This window comes from Delphinapterus leucas, chromosome 6, assembly GCF_059928025.1.
Source record: "Delphinapterus leucas isolate spDelLeu-1000000601 "Yukka" chromosome 6, BTC_Dleu_Yukka2, whole genome shotgun sequence".
NCBI classification, from domain to species: domain Eukaryota; kingdom Metazoa; phylum Chordata; class Mammalia; order Artiodactyla; family Monodontidae; genus Delphinapterus; species Delphinapterus leucas.
The window spans coordinates 89,380,043-89,401,954 of NC_143134.1; the positions used below are offsets into that span (position 1 = coordinate 89,380,043).

The 21,912-nt window shown below is 48.6% G+C and overlaps 1 protein-coding gene across 1 annotated transcript in view; it reads right to left on the reverse strand.

Moving 5' to 3' along the window:
- The window catches only part of PAX5 (paired box 5), a 189,690-nt gene that overhangs the window by 66,910 nt on the left and 100,868 nt on the right, over positions 1-21,912 (reverse strand). The window contains exon 7 of the mRNA XM_022600108.2: positions 20,224-20,353. Coding sequence (XP_022455816.1) covers positions 20,224-20,353 — 130 coding nt within the window. The remainder of the gene's footprint in view (positions 1-20,223; positions 20,354-21,912) is intronic.

Here is a 21,912-nt window from a genome sequence, read left to right on the forward strand (position 1 = left end):
CAGGGTTCCTGGGCTTTGGAAATGGAGGAAGGAGAGATGGAGGAAATGAGAATGACAGGGAGGAAGAAGCCAGAGCCCGTTCTGGTGAAAAAATGGAAACATTCAAACATACAACCCAATGTGGCACCAGCTTGAGTTTTAAAGTCCGGAGGGCCGGTGTTTGCTACCCCCTGCAACCAAGCACTATTTATGTGGTCTCAGCACGTTCCCTCATTTCTGCCACTCAGTTTCCTTGTCTACAAAATGGGATATAATACCCATTTCACAGGTTTATTTGAGGTCTGAACCAGGTCATCGTGGAGCCTGGACTCGTGGCCAGCACGTGGTCGAAGGCCTCTCCCATCCCCTTCTGCCCAGGCCCCAGGGCCCAGGTTCCCCTCCCATCATGAGCTCCTTCTGCTTCGGCCGTCCCCACCAAAATGAACCTCACCGTGCAGGAGGGCTGGGAGAATTAAAACACGCAATCAAACAGCTTCTTGACGGGAAATGCTTTAGAAATTTTCGGCTCCATTTACTTCTCAATCTAATTTTGTCCTCTGGTGCACATTAGGAGCGAGATGGGATCTCATGTGGTTTACCCGCGCTCCACACACCAGCAGGAGGCGGCCTGCGTGTCTCCACTGCCTTGAGTGGGATAATGAGGGCGTCCCTGAGCAAGAAGTCCCGTCCTGGACACCCTGGCACCCACGGCCCAGCCTCTCCCACTGGTGCCCCTGGGTGGGCGTTGGGGGAGTTATCACCAAGTCACAGCCCCTGCGCATCCACGGCCAGCTCAGGCCCCAGTGCAGACGCCTGTCACCACCCACCCCTCAACTGTCTCCCTGCCCAGCTCCAGCCTCCTCCAGGACCCCAGCCCCTCTGCAGACGGACCCTGCACTCCTCACCCCCACCACCCCAGCATCAAGTCCAGACTCCTCGCTGCCCTCCGTTCCTGCTGGAGGAGCGGAGCCTCCAGCTCCCCAGCCCCGGCTCCAGTCCCAAATGGCTTGCTTTCCCCCAGCCGCCTCCAAACCTCAGCAATGTTGCTGCTCTGCCTTGGCAGCTCTGGGCAAACACCATCCACGTCACCTCCTGTGGAAAACCTTCTCAGATTCCCCGCCCCGCCCTGCCCTGCCCACCCATAGTCCTCTCAGAACCCCTGTGCACGCTCCACGTCACAGCGCTCATCAGGCTGCCCAGGATGGCTGTCCGTAGAAGACACAAGACTGAACCCTTCCAGGGCAGGGACGGTGTCCCACTCATTCATCTGTTTTCCCGTGGAGGCGGCGCGGTGCTCAGCTGGGGCCAAAGAAATGCTTACTGGTTCATTCATTCATTCATTCATTCAGAAAACCTTTCCAAGCCTTTCTTCTAGGCCAAGCCCTATGTCAGGTACTGGGAGTCTGTGTCCTTAAGAACAGGAAGCTTTCTCTTTGAGACCAACGGGTGATAACTTTCCATCATCCCCACTGGAGAAAAGCCGCCAGCCAAAGCTCAGTTCTAGCAAAGGGAAGTGCCTCTAGCCACCCCCAGAACTCCCTGGGGCTGGGACTGGGCCACTGGGTCCTTGCTTCTTCCCTCTCCCTTACTCTTTAGTCCAGTTACTCAGCAAGAGTCATCAGGTCCTGGAGAAACAGCCCAACCCCACCTCCAGGCTCCAGGGCCCACTGCAGCTTCTCTCTAGCACTTTCCTGGTGACCAGTACAGTCACTTCCCCCACTCTTTGGGTGCTTTCTGACCTGTGTGCAGACGTCCTTGGATCTGAATTTAACGATGCCTCAAATCCTATGGAAGGAGTTGACTGTAGTCAATAAATGACTCAAAGAACAAGACCCTCCTAACCGCCAAAGCCATGGTGCTTCTCAGTCCTGCTAGCTTGGATCTCTTTGCTCGCTCCCTAATTCTTCAAACATCTTTGGCCACCTCACACCATTGAACACCCTTCTTTTGTTTTTGGGGGTTATTTTTAATACATTTTATCACAGTCTTTTTTTTTCTATTAAATTTATTTATTTTATTTTTGGCTGTGTTGGGTCTTCCTTGCTGCGTGTGGGCTTTTCTCTAGTTGGGTCAATGGGGGGCTACTCTTCGTTGCGGTGCGCGGGCTTCTCATTGCAGTGGCTCTCTTGTTGCAGAGCACGGGCTCTAGGCGCGCGGGCTTCAGTAGTTGTGGCACTTGGGCTCAGTAGTTGTGGCTCGCGGGCTCTAGAGCACAAGCTCAGTAGCTGTGGCTCACAGGGTTAGTTGCTCCGTGGCATGTGGCATCTTCCCGGACCAGGGCTTGAACCCATGTCCCCTGCATTGGCAGGCGGATTCATAACCACTGTGCCACCAGGGAAGCCCCCTTCTTTTGTTTTGGGAATTTTCCACCTTAAGAGTTTAGGCTCCTCACAGCAGAAGTCTAGAGATTGACCTCCCAGCCTCCCTTGCAGCTGGAGCACAGGCGCCATCCTGGCTCCATCAAGTAGACACACGTGTGTGAGTCGTTAGTCTAGAGGCAAGTGACGCAGAGAAGTAGGTGCCTGTGGGATAGAGGTTCTACTGGTGACATCTGGTGTCCAGTGACAGCGACGTGAGCTGAGGGCTCTGTGTCCACAGGCCAAGGTGTGACATTTCCACAAGACCAGTTCTGTGCTGTTTTCAGGTGTGGTTCAGGTGTGGTTCCTGGCTGTGAAGCCTCCAAGCCTGGTTCTGTGGGCCTCTTGAGAGTCTTAAGTTCTACTTAAGCAGCCAGAGAGAATTCTGTTGTTCCCACCTCAGGGCTGTGACTGCTCTAGGCTCCCAGATGGAGCACATTCATGGTCTGCTTTGTCCTTCACCAATCACCTCTTCCTAGACTTCATGGCTTCTTCTCTCTAGCCATCCTTGTTCTCCAGTTTCTTCCTAGAGCTCTGCTGCTCTCAGGCCTTTCTATCTATGCATCTTCACTAGGTGACCCATCTCCTCCATGCCCATGACTTCCAAATTGGTAGCGCCAGCCCTAACCCTTCCTCCATCACCTTCTGGACGTTTCCACCTGGGCGTCCCTGGGCCACCAGAAAATATCCAAACCAGCTCTTCTTCCTGTCATCTTTGTCTCAGTTGGTGGCTCCATTATCCACCCAGTCCCCTAAACTCCAACCAGGGGAGCCATCCTTGACTTCCATGTCTCACCTATCCCCTACATCTGACTATCGCCAGTTCTACCCCTCAAATTTTTTCCTCCATACTCATATCCACTGCCTCGGTGCAGGTCCTCATCCTTTCTCTCCTGGACTTTTACACCCATCTTCGATGAGTTCAGTCTTCTTGCTGGTCTCATCCACACTAAATTCACCCTCTGTCAAGTCCCCAGAGAGAGTTCTTGGAAGATGCCACTCCCTACTTAAAACCCCTCAAAGCTCCCCAGAATCCAGAGGTTATGATCCCAGGTCCTTGGGAGCCTCTGTGGTCTGACATTTTCTCATCTTCAGCTGCACAGCTCGCCACTCCTGGGGCTGCTGGCTCTTCCTCACCCACCTGGTGCTGTTTCTGCCTCTCTCATTTGTTCCCTTTGCCTGCTATGTTCTTCCTCATCTGCCCTCCCCAGCCTGGCTAATTCCTACTCATTCCAATCAACTCCAATGTCACCTCCTGCAGGAAGCCTTCCTTGGCCACCTCCCCACACAAGCTCAGGAAGGCATAGGTGGCCCTCCTCTGCTCCTGTGACATCTACCACATGCTCTCACGGTAGTTCCATCTTTTAAAAACATTTATTGGGCACTTTTGATGGGGGCAGAACCTTGCTAAGACTCTTCCATGCATTATCTCATTGAATCCTCATAACAGGCTTATGAGAAGAGTGTTATTCTCATTTCCAGGTGAGGAAACTGAGGGTTATAAAGTTGAAGTGACCATCCCATGACCAGCAGCTAGACAGTGGAGTCTAGGATTGGAACCCAGGGCTGTCTGATACCATGCCTTGTCTGACACCACCATCCCTAACAGTGATGCTCTGTTGCTTCACCCAGGGAGTTGCCCTCTGTATCTGCCTGGTGTGGCATAACCTTGGCCAAGTCGCTTCACCTTGCCGAGCCTCAGTTTCCTCTTCTGCAAAATGGGGCTCAAGTCTCTCCCTGCCACACCCCCACCCCCAAAGGATGGAAGGAAGATCTGAAAAATAACAGCTGTTAAAATCAATCCGTAAACTGTAAAGGGTGGTGCACAGGCAAGAAGTTATTAGCATACTTTTAGGAATTGGTTTCACTGAACAATTTCTTTGCTCACCTTAGAATCAAAGGCCTGCCATTTCCCCTTACTTTAGAGTGGGGAGGCCTCCCACTTTCTCCCCTGGACCAGATTGCCCCTGAGATTTTTAAAGTCACCATCCACTGTTCCCATCCCCCCTCCCAAAACACAACTGTGACAGTCAAGCAAAGAAAGTCGAGAGGGAAAAAAATCCATAAAGGCTCAGCAAAGCGGCGGCCGGTGGAATTCTCCAGCTCCTGACCACCAGTTAGTGACGTCAGGATTTATAACTGTATTAAATGGTGTGACAGGCAGCCTTGATATATCAGTTCCCCCTTCTTCCCAAATCACAGACAATAAAAGCTTTGGCAGTGAAAGTCATTCATCATCATAAAGACCTGAGACACCCCAGTCATCAATTTCACTCACATCCTTAATACACTGGAGGGAGCGCAGGAGTTGAGCACCTTGAAAAGGGGAAGGAAAAAACACGAAGGAAGATTGAACAGGAATAATTACAAAGGTCAAAGAAGGGATTCCTCTGGGGGCGGGGACACAGGCAGGGCCAGTCCCTGCCAGAGGTGTGCTCAGCCCACGGAGAAGCTGCGCAGTCGCTGGGCGAGCTCCAGGCAGCCAAGAGGCCGGGCCCTTAAGACCAGACCCTGGGAGCCTTGGGGTAGGAGCCGGCTGACTCGGGCTGCAGAACCAGAGGAGGGAGGCCAGGGAGCCCTACTCTGGGCTCCGTGGCTCCAGGCTGAGTTCTGTGGGAATCTTTTACTCCATCAGCCTCATTATACAAAAGAGATTTAAAGATAATAATAAAACCACAGGTACCTTTTGTAATCTACCCCCATATTGGCACAGATGGCTATTTGTGACAGCTAGGGTCTTCCTTTTGGCAACACCTTTTGAATAATTATCCAGGGCTGACACTACTTGTTGTGAAAGACACCGAAACACTGCTGGGCCAGCTGGGAAAGAGACACTGCTCAGTGCCCCTCAGGGCACCCTCTGCCACCCCTGCCCCTCCCCAAACCCAGCCACCTTGACCATGATGCTTCCATCCCAGGAATCCAAGAGAGGACATACACCCCAAGGCCCCGGTCAATCAGGCGAGCCCTCCCACCCCAGCCCGCTCTCAGCGTGAGGACCAGGACAGCCCAGCGGGGCCTGATCACCCACCCCAGTGTCCTCCCTGCCACCCCGTGGTGTATCCCTGCCGGGCTGCCCAAGCCCCTGGGCCAAGCCTTCCCACCCCTGACCACCTGGACTGTTGCTTAATGTCTTTTTTGCTCTCAGGCAGGCAGGGCAATAGAGGATGAGAAAGCAGGAAGCTGTGCTGGGTGTTGTGTGAAGAGCTGTTGCTTTAGCTGACTTCTTCCTGAAGAGAACCAGGGCTGAACTGGCTTGACCCTCCCCACGGGCACTTGTCCAGGGGAAGAGGAAGAAAGTCTGTTTAAGGAAAGCAGTGACCATTATTTTTCTTTTGCTTTCTTTCCTGAAAACAAAACAACAAAAGAGCAGCTGGGTCTAGGTGGGGAGTTGCTGGAAGTGCCACTGTCATCTGCCCATCCACTCAACGGACCTTCCCTGAGGGCCTACTGTGCTGCTGAGATCTGCCTGGGTGCAGGCTGACCTACACGGTGCTGGTTATTGGAGGGAGAGTCAGCCCGGTGCTCTTCAACCAGATAGCACCCGGGATCAAGACAAGCCACGTCACACGTGCCCCCCATGCATGGCCCTGATCTACTCAACAGCCTTGTTTGTGGTCTGTTCTCTAAATTGGGCTCTGCCCGACTCGGACCTCCTCTGGCCAGATTGCCTGACACAGCAGGTTGGCGAGGAGCAGTGTGGCACAATGGTCAGGTGTGTGGCCTCTGGAATCTGACAGTATGCATTTGAAACCTGGCTCCACTACTTAGGAGGTGTGTGACCTTGAGCAAGTTGCTGTGCTCTTCTGTGCCTCAGTTTTGGCATCAGTAAAATGGGGATAATAAAACTAACTTTCTCACAGTGTTGTTTTGCAGATTAGACAAGTTAACACATGTAACGTGCTTAGAACAATGTCTGTTGCCTGGTGAGTGGGAGGCAAGTAGTAGTTATCATTCCTGCTGGTGACTCTTGCCTTACTAGATCTTATTCAGGATTGAGACCAGCTCTGGGGAAAGAGCCCTTACCTTAGTCCCCACTCCAGAGGTCAACCCTCCAAACAGACTATTTGACCACCCTATCCTTGAGGTGGGCATGTGACACCATCCTGGACCTGGGTTAACAGAGGGTTACAAAAGGAGCTCGTGGCTCCAGAAAGGCAAACACTCCTCTGGATGGTAAAGTCTGGACAGGCAGCAGGTGCCCCCTAAGGACTCGTGCCAAAACCAGCCTTACCAAACATTTATAGAAGATCTAGGGGTGGGAGTAGACGTTCTATAGCCTCTTGGGTAATGAAAATAAAAGCTAATAGAGATAAATTAGAGAGAGATTTTTTTCTGGGCTGTGAACATTGGTGGGGAAAAAAAAGGCTGCAAACCAGTAGAAGCTAATGCATTTGGAGAGAAATAATAATTGTCATAATACCTTGCATTCAAATGTCCCTTTTGCTCATCAAAGATGTGTGAGTGTGTGAATCATGTCAATAACCTTGATAATAACCTAGATGGGTACGGTTTGGGGTGATTAGTAGCAACCCAACATATTAGACAGCTCACTTGTTCATCCATCCATCCATCCATTCAACAAACACTTCCCGAGTACCTACAATGTTCCATGCCCCATGGTAGGCAGAAGATAATTCAGAACCTCATAGTCTAAGGATAAAGTCAGGCTGGACACAAAGAATCATAAGTCAAGGCACAATGGGATAACAAGTAGGCTGATCCAGGGCCCAGAGAGGGGGATATCACTCTGACTGTGGGGTAATTGGGGAGGGCTTCCTGAAGGAGGCGGCGCTTGAGGACTGCTCCCTGGACACATGCCCTGAAGTCACATGGACAGAGACTGGCAGCCCTGCTGGTTCCTCAGCCCTCAGCAGGTGTCGTGAGAGCCTTTCACAGGCAAAGCCCTGCACCAGGTCACACTCACCCCCCTGCTGGGGACACAGGACCTGAGCACCTGGCACAGTCAGGTCAAAAGAAAGGCTATAGCTTCTTACAGCTCACGTACACTTCACTGAAGTCCTGCAAGGAGAGGATGAGCCAGGATGATAAATTCCCATTGGGCAGATGTGAAAACGGAGGCTCAGAGAGAGAAAGCGTGTCCCAAACTCCTCTGCCAGGGAGTTATCGCAGAGCTGGAATGAAGATCTGTGATCCTGATCCAAGTCAGCCCATTGCTCCTCCCTTCTCAGCAGACTACCGCCACCTCTGGGCAAATGACAGGAGCATCCTAAGCAGAGGAACCAGCAGAAGCAAAGGCTTGGAGTCAGGACTGGGTGTGGTTGAGTTGGAAGGTGATAAAAAGGCCTGAATAAAGGATTCCATCAGGCATAAAACCCAGTGCATGGCAGTGGACCAGTCAGGCTGAAAAATGAGGACAGGAGAGGGGGAAAGTTCTGTTCTGGAAGGCTGAGTCTGGCAAGGAGGGGGAGCCAAGAGACGTGGGTTCTGGAGCTGTCTCATGTGGGGAGAACTTGAGTTCTCAGTCCTCCGTGTCTCCATCTGCTCAATGAGGGAGTGATGCGAATGATCTCCAAGGAGCACCAATATTCCAGTCTCTTGACCCTAGGTACCTGGGGAGGGCACGATTGTCACAATACTGGGGCAGATGGAGGAGACACAGTGAGGACCAGCCAGTGCTCACAAAGGTGGTGGGGAGAAGTCAGGCAGATACAGCAAAAAAGGTGCCGATCCCCTCCCAGATCATGGCTCTCCCGGGATACAAGGGGATGCAGAGTCCTCAAGGAGACCTTTATAGTGGGCACTGGGGAGGTGTGGTAGACAGAATCATGGCCCCCAAATCCTGTGAATATGTCACCTTACAAAGCAAAGGGGACTTTGCAGATGTAATTAAATCTAGGATTTCTGAGATGTGGAGACAATCCTGGATTATCTGGGTGAGCTCAATATAATCACCAAGAGTCCCTATAGGGGACAGGCAGGAAGGTCAGAGTCCCAGAGAGATGTGACAACAGAAGCAGAGGTCAAAGAGGACAAAAGATGATACCCTGCTGTCTTTGAAAACAAAAGAAAGGGCCACAAGCCAGGGAACGTGAGCAGCCTCAAGAACCTGGAAAAGGACTTCCCTGGTGGCACAGTGGTTAAGAATCTGCCTGCGAATGCAGGGGACACAGGTTCGAGCCCTGGTCCGGGAAGATCTCACATACCGTGGAGCAACTAAGCCCGTGCGCCACAACTACTGAAGCCCGTGTGCCTAGAGCCCGTGCTCCGCAACAAAGAGAAGCCACCATAATGAGAAGCCCGTGTACAGCAACAAAGACCCAACGCAGCCAAAAATTAATTAATTAAATTTTTTTAAAAAAAAAAAAGCTGAAAAAGGCAAGGAAATGGATTCTCCCCTAGAGCCTTCAGAAGGAATACAGCCTTGATTTTAGGACTTCTGACCTCTAGAACTGTAAGATGATAAATTTGTGTTGTTTTAAGCCGTGAAGTTCATCGTAATTTGTTACAGCAGCAACTGGAAACTAATACAGGAGGCCAGTGGAACATCCAGAACAGGGAGCCATCAGGCCTGCTCCACGCTGGACAGATCCCAACCCTGGCGAGCTCCTTCTCCATCCCCTTGCTGTGGAGGACCCCAAAACCTGGCTCTCTGGCTTAGGCTGCTTTCCTGAGCTCCAGATGTTTAAAACAACACTTATTTAGCACTTGCCACGTTCCAGACAGAGTTTTGAGTGCTTCTGAAATATTAACTCATTTAATCCATGTAACAAGTTTCTATTCCCATTTTATAGGTGGGCAAACTGAGGCACATACACATAGTTGCAACTGAGGTCACCCATTCATAAGTGGGATAAGAGTTGAGACCCAAAGATAGGCAGTCTGGCTCCAGAGACTGTACAAAAGATTCTACAGTTTGATCAGCTTCCACAGACCCCAGGGGCCGCCAGTCTAACTGTGCTGCAGGTGAATGTGAAAGAGCTCTGCTTGGATACCTCTGATGATGTGGAGCTTATTACCACCAGAGGCAGTACAGTACAGGGGTTAGGAGAAAACCAGCTCTGCTACTTACTGCTGTGTGAACTCAGGCAATTTCTTTTTAACTGTTAGTTGGGACAAAAATAGTACCTAGTTTCATAGAGTAAGGGGTGAAATGAACCAAAGCACATAACACATGCTCAATAAACATTAGCTATCACTGTTATTATCTCCAGAAGCAGCTTATTCCAGCTTCAGAGGGATCAAACTGTTAAAAAAAATTCTTCTTTGCACTCAGCTACAGCTTGCCTCCCTGTGGCTTCCCCTGATGAGCTCAGAGCAGCCACATCTCCTCCTCCCATACCCCTGAGCACATGGGAGGCAGCAGCCAGGCCCCCAGTCTGCTGTCTCTAAGCTGACAGTCCTGGGCTGCCCGTGGATGCCAAGGTTCCTGTCCCGCTTCCCTTCCTGGACCCTGTCCTTCTCTGTCTGCAGCCCAGGTATCAAATACTGAGAGGGATTCACCCCTTAGCTCTGAGGTAGGAATTCCTTAGCCCATACTGCTAGAGAAGAGTTCATTATGGTTCATCCAGAACATTAGAAAGGATGGAAATTCTGGACCTACCAACATGTTGGGTGTCCATAAAGCATGAAACAAAATTTAAAAAAAACTGACCAACAGTATGAAGAGCAAAAACCCCTTTGTAGGAAATGAACTATATGTGTGTAATCTGATACCGTTTGATATGCATAGAAAAGGTTCTGGAAGGATATTTACCAAACCATCAACTCTGCTGACAACAGAACAGGCTAGGAACGGGGTGAAGGGATACAGTCACATGTTTACATATACTTCCGGACCATTCGAATTTATTTTACAATGAGCACGTATTCCTTCGTGATTTAAAAGGGATTAGTAAAGATGGGGGTATTGCAACAGACTAGACCAAGCTTCAGAGCAGAGAAACCAAGAGTTCGTGGCTCCCCAAGAGCAGCTTCCATGTGGTCTCCCACAAAATGTTCTCAAACCCCACAGTCAAAGAGAAGCAATAGTTCCCTCCTCCACGCCTTCAAAAGCACTTGGCTTCTCCCTGGTATTTCTCTTTCTTTTTCTTATTTGTTTTGTTTTGCCCTGTACATGTATCCACATTTACCTCCCTCATCAAATTATGGGTATGTTGAGGGCAGAGACCCTACAGCCACAAGACCCAGTCTAGGCTAAGGTCTGATGTGAAGGAGGAGCTGGGTTTTGATGGAGAGGTGAGTGAGTGAATGAGAGAATGAAGGAATGATGAATGGCAACTGCTCTGCTAATTGCCAGGAGCTACAGTTTGGTGTGCCTTCTCCTGCAGATAATGGCAAGGCAGTGGAGATCTCTGACCAGGAGGACGAGCTAATGAAATCGCTATTTTAAGAAGATGGATCACAGCAGGGTCAGCTGGGAAGCTGGAGGCCCAGAGACCTGCTCGAAGGCTATTTGGAAAGGTCGGCTTCCAAGCTGCCCGCAAGTGTAAAAATCTATGAGTGCATTACCAGGATGGCCATCCACCTTTGTTTATTTTTATCCTACAAAATACAAGGTCAGAAATAACTGGAGCACTTTCCCCTGAAATTATTTTTTTTAATTGACACTGCTCCTTACACAAACATTAATTCATTTATTCAACAAATAGTTCTTAGGAACACTGTGCTAACCTGAAAGCAAATCATATTTTCCTTTGATGTCCATTTTAATTACAGAGATGCTTGAATTTCATTTGGGTTTTAAAATGATCAGACCTCTGGCTTCTCTGAACCTCTGAGTATCCTTTCAAACATTTAGATTCCAAAATTCTAGATTTCTCTAGAATCTATAACTGTGAGTCTATTTTAATACTTTAATCCCCAATTGGATTCACCTTGAATCTTTCTGGAATGCAAATAGCCTTGTTTTTCTGGGGAAAGTTCCAATCTTGGGTGCTGAGTTTTCTCTCTGTTTGTGGTCCCCTGAAGCAGGTTCACAAGATTTAGTTTGGACAGAGTGTGACATCACTGCACCGGGCTGAAATGCCTAATTGTCACACATTCTGGAAAACCTTGCACTCGGCACTCCAGGCCCTCCCCACTGGATGGCTTATAACACCGAGCTGATATCTGGGGAAAGCCATTCCAGGCAGACAGAACAGCGTGAGCAAAGGCCTGGAGTCAGGGACAGGCAAGGCCAGTTGGACAGCCTGTGGTCAGCCCTTCCTGGCCTGGGTTTCTATTGGGCAGGAATAGGTGTCAGAGGAGACAGGAAGGAGGGGCTGGGGCAGGTCGAAGACTCACAGGGAGCAGCAGGTAAGGACAGTGAGTGAAGCTGGCCAGGTGGAGTCTGGGACAAACAGGAGAGTACGGCTAATGTAAAGGGATGGCCCCTTCTCAACGCTCCCCTAGCGTGGCCACGTGGGAATGTGGGCCCTGGTGGACAGTCTTCCAATTTTTCAAAACAAGTTAGACATTTTAGCCTTTACATGAAATCTCTTAGTTTTAAAGGAACTTTTAAATTTAAATTTTTGATAGTGATATATTAATATATATATAACGTTCAAAAAATTTTAAATGTAGATGATATTCAGTAAGAAGTCCTCTTCCTACACCCACTTCATCATCTATGCCCAAACGTGGTTACTGAGTATCCTTCCAGAACTTCTGTATGCTTGTGTGAACAAATACACATTCCCATTGCCCCTCGCTTCTTTACACAAAAGGTAGCATTCTGTATATATTATTCTTGCTTCTTTTCATGAATAATATATCTCCAAGATCTTCCCAATCAAGACATAAAGCGCCTCCTCGTTCTTTCCTGCAGCTGCACAGTACTCCATCTTACGGGTGAGCTCTTCTTTATTGAACAGTCCCCTTCTCATGGACATTTGGGTTGTCTTCCTCTGATCTGTAAAATGTGGGCTCTGATTTTTTTTTTAGTTTAAAAAGCACTATTTGGGCTGGACCCTGAGGACCCAGAATGCCAGTGCCTGGGTCTGAGTTCATAGCACGGATGCCGGCTCAGACATTGCTGACAACTCAGCTCTGGCTTGCCAGTGGGAAAGGAAATCACTTCAATGGAGAGCAGCTTCAGGTAAGTCCTGTTTCAAGATTCTTTGCCTTTGAGCTAGTGAAATCCCCATCACCAGAGGTAACCAAGTCCTGATATAGAATAGATCCCAGGGTTGGGTGACGGGTCGGGCTACCCAACCTCGAAGTTTCCACTAACTTCCAGAGTCCCTGAGGCCTGATTATGGGCTGGGCCCAACTGGCAGCAGAGAAAGAACTGAGAAATGGCCCCGTCCTCTCAGCACCTCATTCACTCATTCATTTATACAGTCAAAAGGCATTTCCCGGGCTTCCCTGGTGGCGCAGTGGTTAAGAGTCCGCCTGCCGATGCAGGGGACATGGGTTTGTGCCCCGGTCCGGGAAGATCTCACATGCCGCGGAGCGGCTGGGCCCGTGAGCCATGGCCGCTGAGTCTGCGCGTCCAGAGCCTGTGCTCCACAACGGGAGAGGCTACAACAGTGAGAGGCCCGCGTAACAAAAAAAAAAAGTCTCATAAAAAACAGGTCAAAGGAGGTGCTCCCCACGGAGAGATAAGCAAACAGTCGTTCAGAAAGGCCTGGAACATACTAATAGCTACCATTCATTAAGTGTTTACCATGTGCCAAGCACCGGGCCAAGACTGCGTGGACCATGCATGAAATCCTTACAGAGAACCTGTGAGGGAGTGCTATCTTGGGACCCATTTTACAGATGGGGACCTTGGGCATAGAGGCTAGTAATGTGCCCAAGGTCACGCAGCTAGAATACGGAGAAGCTGGGCTTCAAGGCCAGGCAGTCTGGCTTTGCTGCTGACATTCTCAGTCATATGCTAAAAGAAATGCCTTCTGGAAATTTAAACTGGGATTTTTTTTTTTAGTCCATCCAACCACATATTGGCAGCAGGCTGTGGAAGCCAGGGCCCTGGATAAGCCCCAGATCCAGCTCTAACTCACTGGATGTGGCCTTGAGTAGGTCACCTCCCACCTCTGAACCAGGGTCTCTCAGACTGTGAAGTGAGCAGTTGCTCTGCAGGACCCTCCCACCCTGCCTGTCTGTGGTCAGATATTTGCCCCAAAGGAGGCTGGAAAGAGCCAACACTGGATCCCAGACATTCCAGATCTCCTTTCTGGCCCACACACACTTAGATGCCCCCTTAGTGGCTCTCAAACTCTTCCCCGTCACTGTCTCATTATAGCCTCGAAACAGCCAAAGGAGGCAGGCAGGGCAGGAATTGTCATCCCCATTTCATAGATAGGAAAACTGAGGCTCAGAGAAGACAAGCCATTTGCTGAATGATAGGACAGTTAGGTGGCAAAGTCCAGGCTTAAACCTGTTCCTCTGACTCCTGGGTCTAGTGCTCTTTCCTTCAGCCCTCAGCTATTGCTCAGATGAGAAAGATGGAAGAGGATGGACTTACTTGCTTTCAGGTACCAAGTTTGGGATACAGAGACTCCAAACATTGAGCCTGGGGGATACCAGCAAATCAGAGCTGGTGGTCTTGTGGACTCGGCAGCCATCTGTCTGTCTTCGTGGGTGCTCATCCACTGGCCCATGTATGTTCCCTGTTGCTTAGAGGGGACAGTGCCCAGGGGATGCCTCAGACCCCAGGACCTGGGTCATGCACCAGGCAGGTGTTTCCCAAAGTTGTTTAACCAGAAGAAGCCTCCCTCAGTCTCCACCTGCCATTCCAACTGGTGATGCAAAGAGACGGTCCTCAGGGGAAGGGGCCAGAAAGGACATAGGCTAGCACCGTTACTTTGTTTTCCCAGGCAAAGGGTCAGGTGGGCACAGCCAGGGGCAAGACTGCCAGGTCCTTTGCTGGTATCCACCTGCTGTCCTCCCTGGGAGGTAGGCACAGTGGCTGCCCCGTCAGCAGGCCTGTGGCCCAAGGATACACCTGCAGATAATTAGTCCCAATCAGGACAGGCCCAAACTGCTGACGATGTAGGAATGGGCGGGCCATGTCACTGCTTTGCAAATGGTGAGCAGTTTCTAAACTGTGGCCCTGGCTGGTAGAGCAGGAGTTTAACTTAAAATTTAACATGGCATATAAATGAGGGAGAGACATGGACTCATTCTCTAATGAGATCTCCCTGGGCAGCCGGGAGTGTGAGGGCTAGGGTGGAGCAGTACACAGACCAGCCGCTTCCTAGACCCCAGGCTGGCAGTCTAGCTGAGCACCCTGTGAGGAGGGGAGAAGGAACGGGTGGGGCTGGAAGACTCAGCCCTTCCCTGAAGAGTTCAGAACTGTGTCAACACATCCACGAGCACAGGTGGAATTAAATTAATGCCACGTGGTGACACGAAGGCCCATCCTAACAGCTCTCAGGGGCATTCCTTCAAGGTGTTCTAATAGCTCTCATTGGGATCATCAACTGCCCCCAGAGGGTGTTTTGAAATTTTCTGGGGGCTTTTATATGATTGACAGGTGTTATTGGCTTGTGGTGGAACAGTCCCACACTTTATCCTGCACTATTTTCATGTCCTGCCCAACATTCATGTAGGTGGTAGGAGAGAAATCTGCTTATAATTCTTTAAATCTAGAACGGAACTTCATTCCCATATTAATGTGAACTTGCAGTTTCCATGGTCTTAATAAACACTGAATTTTCTAGGAATGCAACTACTGTGTAAACTGAGCAAAGCTTGTACTTTGTTTTATTTGGAACTTTGCCAAGAGTTCCTCACCTATTCGTAAAATCCCACTCACAGTATGTGAAACACAGTTAAGTCTGTGTTCGGGATTGTTGCATTTGTGGTGATTCTGTGCATGGAGTGAGCCCTGGGCTACTCCATTATGTCTTGCAGTGTAGACATGCCGAATATTTACCTATCAAAGTACATAGCAGTTAATTATTTCTCCTTTATCTTATAGTTAGGGTATTATTTTGATTTTACTTGAAATTACTTGTGAAGATAGGCTATATTTTTTATGAACTTAATTTCAGGAGAGTAAAGGGGCAATGTAAATATTTGTTATTCCCTAGGGGACACTGGGTGGGACTGAGCAGAGAACCCCGGTGTCAGCACAGCACTACAGTGTCCCATTAAGCAGGGGAAGAGGCTGGGGATCTTCTCCTACCGAATCCTCATATGCATGCATCTGATCTACACATGTGTGTCCATGCCTCTCTGTGTATGTCCTTTATATTTTTTCACACTAATAGAATCATACTAAACATATTACTCTACAAATTGTTTATTTGCTTATCTTGAACATTTATTCATGTCAGCACAGATAGCTCTACTTAATTCTTTTTAATGGTTGCAGAGTACTTTATTGTGTGAAGGAGCCATAATTTATTTAACCTACTCCTATTGATAAACACTGAGTTTTTTCCATTTGTTTTTCATTATAAATAATTCTATCATTATTATATGGACTTAGGTATCACTGTGCATCTGTATGAATATATCTTGAGATAAAGTCCTTAAAGTGCATATAAAAGTTCTGAGTTAGATGGTAGGTATGTCCATTTAAAATACTGATAGATACTGATAAATTTCTTTCCAAAATGATTGCACTGATTTATACACCTATGACTGTGTATGGAAATATCTGTTTCTCATATACTCTCTAACACTGGATCTCAAGAAACATTTCAATCTTTGATAAGCTAATGGGTTTTATTAAAGTATCTCCTGGGAATTCCCTGGTGGTCCAGTGGTTATGATGTGGGCTTTCACTGCTGTGTGCCCGGGTTTAATCCCTGGTCGGGGAACCACGATCCCACAAGCTGTGTGGTGTGGCCAAAAAAAAGAGTATCTCATGATTATTTTAATTTGTAGTTTTAAAACTATGAGTCAAGTGCATGTCTTTTCCTATGCCATTGGACAGCTGTATTTTTTCCTGTTCATTTGCTTTACCTGTTTTTTCTACTGATTTTTTTTTCTTATTTGTTTTTAAAAACCTCTTTATATATTAAGGAAATTCGCTTTTTGTCATCTGTGTTCCACTTTAAAAAAGTTTTTTATTCTTTGTTTTTTTGGGTGTTTTTACATACATATATAAAACATTTCTGTTTTAAGCAGTCGTTTATATCATTTTTCTTTGCCTTTTGTATTTGGAACAGATTTTATTTTTTTGGCCACATGACACGACTTGTGGGATCTTAGTTCCCCAACCAGAGATAGAACCCAGGCCCTCAGCAATGAGAGCACAAAGTCCTAACCACTGGACTGCCAGGGAATTCCCTGGAACAGATTTATAAATTTATTTATTTATTTTTGGCTGCATTGGGTCTTCGTTGCTGCACGCAGGCTTTCTCTAGTTGTAGTGAGCAGGGGCTACTCTTTGTTGTGGTGCGTGGGCTTCTCATTGCAGTAGCTTCTCTTGTTGTGGAGCACTGGCTCTAGGCGCACGGGTTTCAGTAGTTGCAGCATACGGGCTCAGTAGCTGTGGTGCACGGGCTTAGTTGCTCCACGGCATGTGGGATCTTCCAAGACCAGAGCTCGAACCCGTGTCCCCTGCATTGGCAGGCGGATTCTTAATCACTGTGCCACCAGGGAAGTCCTCCCTGGAACAGATTTTAAAAGGCCTTCCCCACTCGAAGTTTATTTAAAAATTTCCCTTATTTTTTTTTCTAGTTTTATTATGATTTAATTCTTTAAATTTAAAGTTTTGATCAACCTGGAATTTCTTTTGATGTAGAGAATGAGGTATGGATCCAACAGGCCTAACTGTCCCTACACCATTAACTGAATGATTTATCTTTTCTCCACTGACTTGCAATGTTGTATCTGTAAACACCCACATATATTTGGATCTATTTCTGGATGCTCCATGCTGTTCCATTTGTCTGTTTACTTCACTTTCAGTAACAGTTTTAATTGTTGGAGCTTTATCATAACATTTTAAAATATGCTATGTTCTACTCATTTCTTTATTTCAGAATTTTTCCAGCTACCTTGAGTGTTTATTTATCCAGTATTTGTGTCATTTTGACAAGTTTTAAAAAGTTGGCATTTTGATTGAAAATGCTTTGAATTAATATATTACTTCGGGAGAACTGACATCTTCATGATACTGAGTCTTCCTACCTAAGAACAAGCTATATCTCTCCATTTATTCTTTTATGTTCCTTAGTGGAGTTTTAAAGTTAAGTTTATTCCTCAGCATTCTACCTTTTTTATTTTGATGCTATTGTTAATGTTTTCTCCTATTATTTTTCTAGCTAGCTATTGTTTACTTACAAGAAAGCTAACGGTTATATTTATAATATTATACTATTATATAAGTATTATATATTTAGAATTAGAGTAATTTTAGTATTTCAACATTAGGCATAATTCTGACTTTGAGATATTTATATTCTTTTTCTGCTCTGTGATGTGACTTTAAAATAGATTGATCATAATACAAACAAGTCTTTGGTCAAGGGTTTACCTGAAAACCCAGCCCACATCCACACTTACCTTCTGCAGATCCTGAACAGCTAAACCACCCAGCTGGCTTTTAGCACCAACTTTCTAAATCAGGAGTATTCAACTCAAATTCCTTTCCAGGTTAGGCTTGTAAGATAATGAGAAAGCAGGTGGGTGGGGGCCATGTCTCCAGGGGCTGCTGCCACTAAGGCCCCGCCTACCACGACCACGTGGGAATACGGCCCAGTCTGGCCAGATCCTCTGATTTTTCAAGGGAAGCCAGAGATCCAGATTTATAAATTTTCATTGTTGACTCAAATTTATAAAAAGTCCTACATGGCGCCAACTAACCATATCTGTGGGCTAGATTAGCCCTTTGGGCAGCTGGCCACCAGTTTGCCACGTCAGTAGACAAGAGTCTCGGAAATGCAACTATAGTCTCAGCGTTTACTGGATTATTTTCCATCTAAATAGGCTTGTGCAGATGGTAGAATATGTCTTCCTGTGATTTGTCTAAACCCATGAACCCCAACCCTAATAACAAACCCTCCCTCTGCAGAGCAGTCCCCTCGGGGATCTCATGTGATCCTCACAAGGGCCCTGAGAGATCAGAGACACATCCAAAGTCACAGCAAGGAAGTGATGGCGCCAGGATTAGCCCCCAGATTATCTGTGTGGTAGAGTGGCAGACTGTACTGGCCTGCTGTTCAATTTTACCTCTGCTGCTCACTAGCTGTGATCTCTGGCAAGCTACTTAAGTGCCCCAGGCTTCCGTTTCCTTGTTTACAAAGTGGATGTGATATAACAGTACGCACCTCCCAGGACTCCTCCAAGGGTAAAACAAGTTTACCTACCAGAATGTTTGGTACTCCGTAACTACTCAGTAAAGTGACTTATTATTAACTAGTCCAGGCTTCTTTCTACCCTACCACACCCCCCTACCCAATTATTTGTGCTTCTTTGAAAAGAATAAGGACCCAGGAGACTGAAGGCTGGCTCCAGCTCTCCCCTTTACCCCTTATATTGGGCAAGTCGCTGCCCCTCCCTGAGACTCAGTTTCTGCATCTGTAAAATGGGGATGCTGTCAGAGGTCTTGTCACGGACTCTCATGATCCCAGGGGAGAGAATTCATGGGACACCTGTGATGTTAGGAAAAGTTCATTCTGACTGAGGTTCCCCTCCCCCATCCCTGCACCGTTACTGACACCCCCCCACCTGCAGGCTCAGCAGCCCTCCAGGCTCTTGCCCCATCTCAGGTAGACAGGGGACCAAGTCACTCTTGCCTCTTAACTGATCTCCATGCGGTGCCCAGATCTACAACCAGAGTCCTGGCTATTCCTGCCTGAGCCCCACGAGCCCCAGTCTCAGAGCCGGGCCCTCCCTGCCTTGGGACCTACATGAGGCTATGAGAGAGCCTGTCTCGTCCGGCCCCCACCCCCGCCTAAAGTTCTAACCCGAATCCAACCCTGATGCAACTACAGCCCACTCACATTTTTCAGAACCCCTTGTCTCTGTCACTACTTCCTGTGTCTTGCCTACCAACCTACAGGGACATCCCACTACCTTAGGCTGGACCTCAAGGCTCTGGCCAAAGTGTGATCCCCAGCCCCTCACTGTCTGTTAATGTGAAGTATCCAAGACTGCCTTCTGCCTGAATGGTCGGACAGCCTCCCGGAACTGGTGGCTGAGTCTGTCCATCCAAATTATCCCGGTGCTGCTGAGGCGGGGAGGGGTGTCTGCCTGTCTCGCCCTCCTGGCCCAGCCCCTTCACAGCAGTGAACCTGACGTGACCAGCCACCATGAGAGGAGTAATAATCACAACATGTATTGGGTGCTTGTGTGTGCTAGACCAGAGTCTAAGCACCTCATATGTTTACAGCATTAATCCTCACAGCAACACTGTGGGCTGGGTGCTATCACCATATTACAGATTTAAAAACCACAGCCCAGAATTCTGATATAACTTACATAGCTAGTCAATGGCAAGTTCAAACCCAGCAGTGTGCCTCCAGGGCCCAAACTCTTCATCTTTACACTGACAGCTAAAGCAGCTGGTCCCGAGCCTTCCAGAAAGGAAGCCTAAACCTCCTGCCCTTCTTAACTCCACCTCTGCCTGGAAATCTACAATCTGCCAGGAATCCCACTCATCCTCCAGGCTGATGCCAAATAGGGCTGCCTTTCTCCTGAGAGGGCTAAATCCCAGCACTCTGAACACTCAGCCCCACCTCCAGGGGCCCCAAAATCACCCAGCCCCTCTGACACGAGGCTTCCCTGGCCCCCCTCCCAGCCCATCGTCCATTTGCCATTTGCTCTCCTCTGGCTTTATCAGGGCGTCTACAGCCATGTCTCATCGAAGCCACAACTCCTGGCCCCAGCAGTCCCCTGCTGACCTGTTCCAGGACCTCATAACCTCATTAAGACAAAGATGGCCAATCAAGTCCAAAAGCACCAAGAAGCCGCTTTCCTCATCACACACACGTCCTTTCTCTCTCTCTCTGCCACTCACCCCCCATGCCCCAGGTGCCCTCACCTGTCACAATGGGGTAGGACTGCGGCCCCGGCACGCTGCTCCCGATGTCGGCAGGGGTAGGGCTGGTCAGGTTGGCCTTCATGTCGTCCAGCCCTCCAGCCAGCGAGGCCATGGTGGAATAATCGGCGGTCTGAAAGAGGAAACAAGACAGACACCTCAGCACTGAGACTCCAAAGCACCCCAGCCAAATGCCACCACCACATTCTGGGCTCAGCCAGCTAACCCGTGCCAGTGCCAAGGCCCCCAGGGGGCTCACGGACCCCCGGTATTGAGAGGGCAGATTCAGCTCGACAGAACAAGGCAGGTATCCAGAATCAGCAAGTCTCCCCAAGTGAAGAGGTGGACAAGATTCAGTGCAGCTGCACAAGAATTCAAACCTAGCTCCTTTATGGCCTGCAGGCTTCCCTTACCCAGCCCCAGCTAGCCAGAGACAACCATCCTCCTCAATGCAAGGAGGAGGAGAGAGACATCCATAAGCAAAAGCAAGGCAGAAATAAGAGTCTTGTAGACAAGAGGACGGAAAGAAAGGTTTCTGATTTCTGTGCTCTTAAACCACAGATGTAGAATCACAGAAACAAGGGTTAAAGGGAATTTGGGCCATCACTCAATCCAAATCCTCATTTCACAGATGAGTAAACTGAGGCACAAGGGGAAGAAGGCTTCGTTCAGGGTCAACAGGGGATGGTCCACCATAAACTCCCACCCAAAGGCCAATATATCAAAGCATATGAGTCACAGTTGGCAAGTGTTTTTGAATTCCGGAAGCCTGTAAACACCTGTATGCTGAAAACTGTAGGGTGCGCACATCTGATTTACCAAGTCCACACTAACCATGTGCATTTGGCCCATGAGTCATGCTCCTTTCTTTAAGCCATTTCATGAAATCAGAGCTTGCGATGAGTCATTTCCCTGGCATCCAAACCACTGTCAGAATGGTCTCCAGGCAAGGTTGTGAAGATGCCAACCTGTCTTCCCACTCAAGGACAGACTACGGTATAGGCATGAGTGACAGATCTCTTCGGCGCCCCCACTCCCCCGGCCTATCTTCAGTAAAAGAAATATCTGCAAACACCCAAACCAAAGAGTCTAGTTGTGCCAAGCATTGGCACAGGGAGTTTCCTCTACCACCCGGGCACTGCCAGCGGAGGACACATTCCTGTCTGTCCAGGGTTATGTCCTTGGCAGAGAGGGACAGGGAAGTGAGCAGTCTTCTGAAAGAAGTCTGCAGGCACCCTGGGAAGGATGATGAGGACTGAGCCACTGGGAGGGAAACCAGAGGAGCCACCAGGCAAGTGGCAGGTAGAGGGGACTCAGGCTCAGGCACGTTCCTGGCACTTTTCTCTGCAAATGAATTAGAAAGTACTGCCTGGGCAGCTCAGATGCCAAGCGGGGTGCATGGCAGCCATGAGTCCAGGAGGTACCGCAGGCCCAGGCACCCTGAGATGGATTCTTGTCCAGAGCTCCTGGGGCTCTCCACCCGTCTCCAGCAGAGGCTGATTCTGAAACACGCAGAGACGAACACAGGCCTGAAGCCAGCCCAGGTAGGACAAGATGGGGGACAGGACTCCCCGACATCAGGAATCACTATAAAGCTGCAGTAATTAAGACAGTATGGGACTGGCACAGGCACAGAAAAATAGGCCAATGAAACAGAATCAAGTCCAGAAGCGGATCCATGCATATATGGAA